Below are 10,165 nucleotides of genomic sequence, written 5' to 3' on the forward strand. Positions count from 1 at the left end.
AAATTTTTTAAGTATGTTATTAGACAACAAAAATTCAAATTTGATTGTAGCTAGTACGTAAATATATTAAATTTGTGTATACGATTGAATCTATCTTCGTTGTATCATTAAACAGTTGAACTTACAAAATTGATGATTTAGTAGCAAAACTATCAAATTGGTCCACGGCAACTCCAAAACCAAATGTCACGAAACTAATTAAGTAGCAAAAATGGTGAGGAATTCCATTTGCTAGGTGTCATCACATCATAAGACTCCACCGTTACACATAACACAAAATTACATATTAGTCGGCAGCTACTCGTCAAGAATCTTCTTCCTAAGCTAAAGTAACAAAAAACAATAGAATTTGCATTGAAAACAACGAGCAAAGAGAGAACCTAATTCCCTTCTCTTTTTATTTTTCTTTCATAGATTCTATCTTTTTTATTCCACCTTTTCTCACCACTATCACTCACTTTAAAATTCAAACACAAATCTACTTGTTTGTTTTAATTACATTTGATCATTTTATTGTTCATGTAAGGTTGGTTGATCAGGTAAGCCTCCATCTCTTATAATTTTCTTGTGGTTACATTAATGAGGTCTTTTTCTTTTCATGTATCTAACTTTATATACAGGTCAACATCCACTTATGACTTGATGCAAAGAAAATTAAGACAAGTATACAAGATTAGCTAGAAGAAGTTTTGGAGTGAGTTTTTTTTTTTTTTTAAATGATAAAATCTTCACCTACTAGTTAGTGCTTATTTTAATTGGAATTCACTTTCTTTTTCGATATGTAAAACTTATATACAGGTCAAACATCGACGTAAGAGGCAAATTTGTAGACAAAATGAGTGATTATGACCAACAAAAGATTCCAAATGAAAGTGTTGGTTATCCTCAAAAACCTTCTCCTATAGCAATATCCTCTAATGATCCAAGTAGAAGAAGTCCAGCCAAAACTTTGTGCGCTTTGTTGTTCATTTTAGTCATCTTGGCTGGCCTTGTTGTGCTCATATTATGGCTAGTTTATAGACCCCACAAACCAAATTTCAGTCTAGTTGATGCTGCCATATATGATTTAAATGTAACATCCCCTCCTTATATGTCAACCAGCATGCAATTCACAGTGTTGGCAAGAAATCCTAATAGGAGAGTTCGATTGGATTATGACCAATTTTCAGCTATTGTTTACTACAAGGGTCAAGCAATTACACCTCCAGCTCTGCTTCCACCTTTATTTCAGGTAAAAAATAAAAGAAAATTTGACTTTCTTTGATACATAATTTACTCAGATTAATTTTGGCTCGTAATTTATTTCAGAAAACAAAAAGCACGGTGATATTATCGCCGTTGATAAGAGGTGCATCGGTACCTGTGTCGGTGGAAGTAGCAAATGGATTACTGATAGATGAAGTTTATGGAGTTGTGGGATTGAGACTAGTTCTAATGGGGAAAATGAGATATAAAGCTGGAATTATAAAGACTAAACACTATCAAGTTTATGTCAAATGTGACATGTTGGTTGGCTACAAAAAGGGATTTATGGGTCAAGTTCCTTTGCTTGGTTCTTCAGATTGTCAACTTCATTGATGAACTTTTCTTAAAAGTCTACTATGAACTTGGAGATTTGTTTCTTCTTATATCAAACATGTAATCATATACTTGTATGTTCTCATTCCACCTCACCTTTATTTTGTAAACAAAATTTCAATTAATGCATCTTCTTCTCCTTTTACAAATTTAAAGTGAGTTTTACTTTTTCTTTTTTTTTTTTAAATAATATTATTATGCTTGAAAAATGTTGGAATATTGTTAGGGCTAGTTTGTTTCTTTTTCAACACTCCGGTAATGAATTGTATTTTTAGAAGTGTAACAAAAATAGTTGGTGTAAATATATAGTTTTAAACATATTATAAATTTCATTATTAAAATTTTAAAGATAGAATTCAAAATTCGAACTCTTTCTTTAAAAGATAGACGTTGTTTCCTTGTGGCTCCTGTATTTAAAACATTGAAACACAAATTTCACTCTCTTCTTCCGCCTCTCTTTTATTTCGCTTGTCACTTATCTAGGATATTAAATATAATGTGTATTACTCTAGATAAATACAAATACATATATTATATATTTAAATTTGAGATACATACGAATTTCAATCGTCATCTTTTTCTAATTTGCTAGCTTCTCTCTCTATATTATGTATTTGGTAGCATAAATATTTGTATTTGAATGTGAGAAACGTAAAAAACTCTTAATTAATGGTAAGGTATATAATATTTTAAAAGTACACATGATAGTGAAATAGTTTTTTCAATATTGTATAAGTGCAGATATACTTATTATACATAAAAATACAATATATTTTACTATTATTATACTTGTGAATATAATATATTTTGCTACATAAATATCTTATATATACGAATATACATGAATATAGTGTAGTGTAGTTCACACAAATATATCATATTCTATTACATAGATCTTGTATACACACTAAAGCACCTTCACTATTATAATCTGTACAAACTACGTCTCGTAATTAAGCAAAGCAAAATTTCACTATCTTTTTTTTTTTTTTAAATAATAATCTAAATAGAAATAAATAATATCAAACAAGTACTACATTTAAGAAAACCCAAATGTCCAATGAAATAGCACCATAAATTCCCTATCCAAAGCAGATAATGATAGGGTTCATTCCAGAAAGGCATAAATGGGTGGTTCTTATTACTTTTGAGACCTCCAAGATATCTTACATTTCACTAAATATTTTTCAAAATATCCCAAATTTTAATTTTTCAGAAAAAATATAATATATTCTTCTTAAAATTCAAAAATTAGCCATTTATTTGGTACTCATTACTCATCAGGAAAAGAAATCTTGTTTATTTTATTTTTGGTGAGTTTTTGATTTTCAATTAAGTGAGAAGCAAATGGCCTCAACAACTACCCCTTCACTTTCTCTCTCTTCTTCATCGACCCTCGTCGACGGCAAGACAACTCGTCAGTCTGCAGCCGTGGCATCGTCGCAATGTGTGACACTACCAACCCTTCCGCCGCGGCCGGCCGTTCAAAGCCGTGCTGCCAGAACCACTGCTTACTGTAAGTAACATTTAAATTATCCCGGAATTATAGTACTTGAACTAAATAATCTCAAATTTCATGTTTTGGGTCCTGTAACCTGTGCTTGATTGACTCTATAAATTTTATCAGGTCACCCAAATAATCCTTTATTCCCTTCACCTTTTATAGCCCATTCGGACTAGCCTCGACTAACTTCAGGACTAGCACTTATTGGTTGCTCTGCTTTGGAAAAACATGGATAGAAATCACCTATTATTTTTACCTGCACTAGCATTTGAATGTGAGACCTTATAGTGCTTGTTGAACTGCCTCTGTGAGACCTAAAGGAAGTAGCTTCTCTGTTATTGAAAACATAGTTTAAAATATTTTGTTTATAGGACAATTAATAACAAAAGTTAGAAATATAGTTTGAAATTGTAAGAGTTGTAAAGAAACATACTGGATCAAGCATTCAGAAAGAATGTATAAATTGGATTGGAGGAAGTAACTTGTAGTGTATACTAAAAAGTTAGTAGTGTCTTTTGTTAGTGAATGTTGGCTACTCCACTCACTCATTGCCTTAAGGTTACCTTTGTAATTCCCTTGATGCGGATGTGCTGTGATGCAGGTAGAAAGATTGCAAGGAATGTGGCCGCAATGGCTACATCAACTGGAGAAGTTGCCACTGCAGATGCCACAGCTGAAACGGCAACCACTGAGCTACCATCAGAGCTTGTCCAAAAGATTCAAGAAGTTGTAAGGACATAATACATACTACTTGCCTTTTCAACTTTACTTGTTTCTTGATTTTCTCCTCCTGAATATTGATACCTATCTGATTTCTTCTTTTAGTGGGACAAAGTTGATGATAAGTACGCAGTCAGTTCATTGGGCGTTGCTGCATTTATTCTTCTTTGGAGCTCCACTGGAGTGATCTCGGTACTGCTACTAATTGCTACCTTAAGACTTTTTTAGTTCCATTTTAGTTCAGGTGTTGCAAACTATAACAAACTTTGACAAAGGGACTTGCTTAATTGTGGCAGGCAATTGACAGGCTTCCTTTGATTCCTGGTGTTCTTGAGCTTGTAGGAATTGGTTACACCGGTGTAAGTTGAAATATTTTCACTCTTAGCCACTACTCTGTATGTTGTAACCTGAATGCTATAACCAATAATTACACTGATAGGGTAAAAAATAAACGTTATACTTAAGTTAAATCCTTTCTTTGAACCATATTGCATAGGCATTAGCATCAGGCTTCATCAATGCTTGTTTGGTTAAACTTTGAACTATATAATCGATTACCATGTTATCTTGACTTCATTTACACGTTTTTGGGGGATCTTCCCTTCCTCTGCAGTGGTTTGCCTACAAGAACTTGATCTTCAAACCTGACAGGTTATTTCCGTTCCTTTGTATATGAACTAGTGGAAGTTAAGTTTATTATTCATACCTTTGTGTGTTCATCCTAGCTTACCTCTCTTCTTATTACCTTTTGCTGCTAACAGAGAAGCTTTGATAGCAAAAATCAAGGAATTGTACAAGGATATTCTTGGGAGCAGCTAAATGGAAACATAGTCCGATGCTGCTGCAGAGACATGGTCAAAATAGATTTCAGTTGAGCAATCTTGCAGCTTTGCTCTTCAAAATGTAAACTCTGCTTCGATCTTTTGTCTTTTTATTCTAACAGAATAAAACCCAACTGAACTATGTCTATATATGTGCTTATCTGTATATTGTCTTTTCATTTCCTCACCTTCAATATGTTCTCATTAGCAGTTGGAAGTTAATGTATATCAAATGCTTTCAAGTAAATCCATATCTTTGCTAATTCAATGGCTTAAAAGAACTTGTGCAATAAAACATGTTACTATGGTTATATAGTCCAATAGCTATACATCCAAATCGTGAAGAGGCAATGCCTCATCCTAGTAGGGGTGGAGGGACTAGGGAGGTATGGGCTCGGCTAAAGCCAGTATCTTTGGCTCAAACTCCATGTTTGTTACAAAAGTTGATTTGAATTTGTACAAGTTACTCCTAGTAACTTGAAAAGATTAGAGTCTAGAACCCAACAACAACAACTGGATGCATATCCAGTGTAATCTCACAAGTATAGTCTGGGTAGGGTAGAGTGTACATAGACCTTATTCCTACCTCGTAGAGACAAAGTGTGGTTTCCTAAAGCACCCCAAAGCAGTTTGAAAAAGGAAATATGAAAATAAAAATAATAATTAGGGGTGTCAAATGGGCGGGTGGTTGAAATTTAAAATATTACAATGGGTTGAATAGAAATTGGGTTGGGTCTCGACCCGCCCAAGTTTACTTTGGGTTCAAATGGGCTAAAAAACGGGGTTGGTCTTGACCTACCCAATTTGATCCGATTAATCTCAATAATTTAACATATTGATATATAACTTTTATAATCACAATTTGAATTTCGGCTCAAGAATTTTTTGTTAAAAAAGTAACAAATTGATAGATAAATTCTAAAAGATGTTAAATAGATAATAATTCATACTTTCAATATAGGAACATATCTTAATAAATTTTTTTAAAACGGGTTGAAATTGGAGATTGAATTGGGCTCAATTGAGAATTCTCTTTGCTTGAATGGGTTGAGATTGAACCCATTTCAAATTATCTTGAGCCCAACCCTTAAAATTCTGGGCGGATTGGACGGGTTACGTATGTTTGGGTTCATTCTTTTTTCTGAAAACTAAAAAGGAAGGCATCATATCAAATGGAACAGAGGAATATATAAATATTATTAAGACAGAAGTTACAATGAGTTAATGACATCCTCTCAAACTAGAGAAACAAACAAGTAGTAATATAAATATTATTAGGAATCAACGTCAAACATTCAAGCTGGGCTAGTTTATAAATTCCAGTCCCAGAGTGCCACGAAAATACATAATCATAAGAGCGAAGTAGGTTGTGGAAATCTACTTGTAAAATTCCATGACCCAAAAATTACAGACACAACATATTAGGTTAACACCTTTGAATCCAGCTTCACTTGCCAATGCCCGAAACTCCTGTTCAGAACGCTCTTTACCTCCGGGATTCTGAGCCATCATGATCAAATCACATTGTGAAACTCCAACCACTGTGGTATCAGTATCAGGTTTCACTGGTAGATTGGCCTCCACAACAATCACCTTTCCGTTGTCCGGTAGAGCCTTATGACAGTTCTTCAGCAATTTGAGGCAGTGACCATCACTCCAGTCATGAAGGATCCACTTTTCATCAATAAACACAGAATGCCCTTATTAATCATAGGTTATAGATACTATTGGTGAAGAACAGGAATGCAAGACTATGCAAGTAGTTAAGTTCCAGCTGACACAAGTTGTGAGCGACTTCTTTTTTATTTCATAAATCGGTCAACCCAAAGTTTGTGAACCCAAAAGTATTGAATTTAGGTCCGCTAATTTGTGAAACAAAAAGAAGCGTTACATAACTCGCATCGGTTATGTGAGGAACAAAATAAAGTTTGTTTGACTGAACACAAAATCTAAGAAATTAAAGAAGACTTTCGACATGTAAGCCAAATATATGCACAGTACATACATACAGCCTCTGCTAAAGATTTGGACATTACCTTCATAAAAATAGCATCTCCTTGTGGAACACTTTCAAACATATCTCCCCCAACATGATCCACCCCTGCAATATTTATTAAGACAAATTCAGTTCATGTTAGGAAATTGAGAGCTACCATTTTAGAAATCTATCGATTAAAGAATCTCGTTATTATTTTAAACCTCGTATTATAATCTCTGTATAACTTGTTTGCAAACAAAACAATCCAATGAATTGTAATTTAAATCTCTAACATTGAAACAAAGTATAAATCTCTAACATTGAAACAAAGTATCAAAGTGAACAATAAAACAAGAATTAAGGTACCAGGATAGGAAGGTGCATGTTGAACAACATGAGGCAAATCAAAATTAGTGCCCTTAATTGTGGGGTATTTAGATGTAATCATCTTGAGATTAACACCAAGACCACCTCCAACATCAACCAAAGTTTTGAGATTCTCAAAACCTTTGTAATTTTCAAGTATTCTTTTCATGACAACAGTTGTGTGGTTTATCATTGCCTGGTTGAAAACATCATTGAACTTTGGGTCCAATTTTGGATATTCAAATGCATGTACACCATGCACCCTGTCAAATGGAACTCCACCTTCAAGTACGGCATCTTTTAGTTCAAACCTGTAATTTAAATTAGATAGAGAGAGTCAGAAATACAACTACTATAATTACGCCTCAGTCTCATCTGGAAGCAATTAATTCCCAAGTATCCAGCAGACAATATATTCAGTGTAATTTCACGAGTATGAGTCTGATAACATACGTACTCTAACTATCCAACAATTTCTTGAAATTATAGTGTACCCTTGATCTTTGGCAATTGAGTGGACACATTCTGTTAGCAATTTATATGCTAACTTGAACCAGTTGATGTATTTGTTAACATGATAACTGTAATTAACTTACAAATTCCATTAGTCTCATGATCACATCACTTTACACTTGATCAGAAATCTTTGATTCGAGCTAGGAAATAGACTCATTCACTCTGTCATAGGTCCTATGCATCATGGATTTTAATTGGTCGGCCTAGTGAGTTTTGGATACCAGATGGTTCGACAGGAAAGCATTAATATTCTGAGATTCCTTCATGAAGTAATATATAGGAATAATTATCTATTTGGGCCGCCCTAATATAATAGCCAGCAAAGATACATGTTTTGTATATTAAGAATATAATGAAGGGATCAAAAAAGGGTCTTCAACTTTGCATGATATATCCACCTGACTCTGACTCACTTATATTGTGAGAAAATCTCTAATATATACTCAATTTGTTAGGTTATACTAGGATGACCACATACAATTGACATGATAAAAGTTTGGTTAAAAAGAAAGATTGCTGCAGTAAAAAGAGAAAACTGACCAGCTGTTAATGAATACTTTATCTTGAAGCAAAGCCAACAATGGTCCCATGGATGCACCATCTTCATCACGTACAAAAAATTTCCCCACTCGTGACAGACCATAGCGCCTTTCGGTCACCCCATTTCCCTCTTCAACAACCGAGCAATCGAGTAAAGAATAACTAGCTAGGACATAAAGCATCCGGTCTAGCATGGTAGCGGCATCAGGGTTCTTACAGTTAGGCATGTGAGACACAATTTCTAAAGCAGATAGTTTAGTGGCGGCTTTATCTTTTGCGAGTATGTCAAAAACATCCAATTGGATAGTTGAGTGCAAAACGAAGGGAAGCACTGACGATGAGAGTAGTTGCATGGCGTACGTGCAATTACGCTCTTCGTCTTCCGATTGTGTTGCTAACTGGATATTTGCTGTCGATCCCATAGCTAAAAAGAACTTAGAGATGAACAAGAAAATGTTATTTTTGCTGCTTGGAGTGTTTTGTTAGGCCTCAAGATGATGTATAATGGGGTTAGACTACCCTTTTATAAATATCAAACCAAGAATTGTTGTTTTGTCAAAGATTGGTCATAATTGATTTCTTGGTGGGAATATTAGTAATGCGTCTGCTTTTCATTCGTTTTTTGTTCTTTTTCAATTGCATAGTGGCATTCTATCTGTTCTGATTTATTTAAAAATTAATTTGTTATTAAATATAAAAATATTTTCTTTTTTTTTGTTTACTGATGAAAAAGAAAAATAATTATATAAATGGAGACTAATGAAGTATATATCACTCCCTCTATCTGCCTAATATTATTATTTTATCTCACGTTCATGACTTGAAAGCAGTATATTCAGTTCAATCTGAAAATTGTAATAATAACATCTCGAAGCAGCAGTGGATCGCTCCATTTCCTTCTTCCATTGTGCACAGTTACTTCCTGTATATGTGAGTTGGTGGTATGTTTTTTTTTTTTGTTTACTGTTTGGATTAAAAATTATTGCTTTTGGTAAAAAAAAAAAAGTTAGTGAAGCATAAGGTCCACTAAAAAAGTGGAGAGTAGGCCACTTAACATGTGATTGGCTGTCTGCTTTACTGAACAAGAGAATTCAGTCATTTTCTTCATATTTTCCTCATACAATATTACTATAACATGTTTTCTTCACCTAACCATCATATTAACATACAATTAGTTAATTGACTCTTAGATAATTAAATACATAAAGTTTGTTTTATCTCTTGACTTTTAACGATGGATATACAAATTCCTATTGTATTCTATTAATTTACTTCTCATTACTTTATCAAAATTGTGAATACAAACAATGTAATTGTCTAGTTGAAGTAGAATATCGATATTTACAAATTTTATTTCTCTATTATATTGTTTAATATGTTCAAGGTTGATATGACCACATTAATATATGAAGATACATTGAATTGCTGTTAGTTTTTTTTGAATGTATTACTAAATTCTAACTAACCCCTTCTATTTAATGATGACATATGAAGATACATTACATGTGTTATTTTTTTTTTTTTACCTTGATACGTTGCTTGTTGAAATTTGCAAGAAAGAGTCTTCAACTAGAGATTTTTCTTTTTTTTAAAAACAATAAATAAATAAAATCTTTGTTTGGTATAACAAAAAATAAATATGTATGTATATATCAAATCATGAAATCTCCTTTATGATTATTCTTTTTCAGTCCACTTTTTCTCTGTGATGATTTAAAGTTGTTGCACCTAACATTACTAGATTTATTTTTTCAATCACTTTCTAGATGGAAAGATAACCTACTTTAAGGTTTTCTTTTAGCTTCCTAAGTAAGTGATGTTTACCATTTTGAATGATTCTCTTGTCACTTGAAATAATCCTATTAATGCTAAACTTCTATTAATTCTAAACCGAATTCCACCAAAAGAATTTCGTGACGCTACTTATAGTCCCATTAACTAGTATCTTGGCTAATGTGCTTTAACAAAATGGTATCAACACTACATTATTTTTATGTAAAAATATCCAGTTCACAAAAATCACATGTACATCTACAACATTTAACCACAACTTTTCTAAAGCACAATGAGCCTTTCAACAAGACATTATGAACTCTAATTCTTAACAATTCTAAACCACAAAATTATGAACTCTAATTCTTA

General features: G+C 33.0%; 3 protein-coding genes across 3 annotated transcripts; 2 read left to right on the forward strand and 1 right to left on the reverse strand.

Annotated features, from left to right (window-relative positions):
* The first annotated feature begins 164 nt into the window (after positions 1 to 164).
* LOC101262567 (NDR1/HIN1-like protein 1) lies at positions 165 to 1,727 on the forward strand. Its single transcript, XM_004248371.5, has 4 exons — positions 165 to 539; positions 621 to 694; positions 799 to 1,231; positions 1,309 to 1,727. The coding sequence occupies exons 3-4, from the start codon at positions 836 to 838 to the stop codon at positions 1,576 to 1,578; spliced, it is 666 nt and encodes a 221-aa protein (XP_004248419.1). The 5' UTR covers positions 165 to 539; positions 621 to 694; positions 799 to 835; the 3' UTR covers positions 1,579 to 1,727.
* An 892-nt stretch (positions 1,728 to 2,619) lies between these two features.
* On the forward strand, positions 2,620 to 4,789 carry LOC101262260 (protein CURVATURE THYLAKOID 1B, chloroplastic). The gene is made up of 6 exons (XM_004248370.3): positions 2,620 to 3,094; positions 3,684 to 3,811; positions 3,908 to 3,994; positions 4,099 to 4,161; positions 4,416 to 4,453; positions 4,564 to 4,789. Exons 1-6 carry the CDS (start codon positions 2,926 to 2,928, stop codon positions 4,619 to 4,621), a joined length of 543 nt encoding a protein of 180 aa, XP_004248418.1. The 5' UTR covers positions 2,620 to 2,925; the 3' UTR covers positions 4,622 to 4,789.
* Positions 4,790 to 5,898: 1,109 nt separating this feature from the next.
* CTOMT1 (catechol-O-methyltransferase 1) lies at positions 5,899 to 8,707 on the reverse strand. The gene is given in 4 exon segments (NM_001319172.1): positions 5,899 to 6,297; positions 6,660 to 6,724; positions 6,968 to 7,278; positions 8,024 to 8,707. Coding segments are annotated over 4 exon segments (1,095 nt in total). The 5' UTR covers positions 8,446 to 8,707; the 3' UTR covers positions 5,899 to 6,000.
* Between the last annotated feature and the right edge of the window lie 1,458 nt (positions 8,708 to 10,165).

This window comes from Solanum lycopersicum, chromosome 10 (genome assembly GCF_036512215.1).
Source record: "Solanum lycopersicum chromosome 10, SLM_r2.1".
NCBI lineage: Eukaryota > Viridiplantae > Streptophyta > Magnoliopsida > Solanales > Solanaceae > Solanum > Solanum lycopersicum.

Excerpts from the sequence above, each read along its gene's own strand:
- LOC101262567 (XM_004248371.5), top strand. The coding sequence starts at position 836 with ATGAGTGATTATGACCAACAAAAGATTCCAAATGAAAGTGTTGGTTAT. Across the intron at positions 1,232-1,308 it reads TGCTTCCACCTTTATTTCAG|AAAACAAAAAGCACGGTGAT; the intron begins GTAAAAAATAAA and ends AATTTATTTCAG.
- LOC101262260 (XM_004248370.3), top strand. The coding sequence starts at position 2,926 with ATGGCCTCAACAACTACCCCTTCACTTTCTCTCTCTTCTTCATCGACC. Across the intron at positions 4,162-4,415 it reads TAGGAATTGGTTACACCGGT|TGGTTTGCCTACAAGAACTT; the intron begins GTAAGTTGAAAT and ends CTTCCTCTGCAG. Across the intron at positions 4,454-4,563 it reads TTGATCTTCAAACCTGACAG|AGAAGCTTTGATAGCAAAAA; the intron begins GTTATTTCCGTT and ends TGCTGCTAACAG.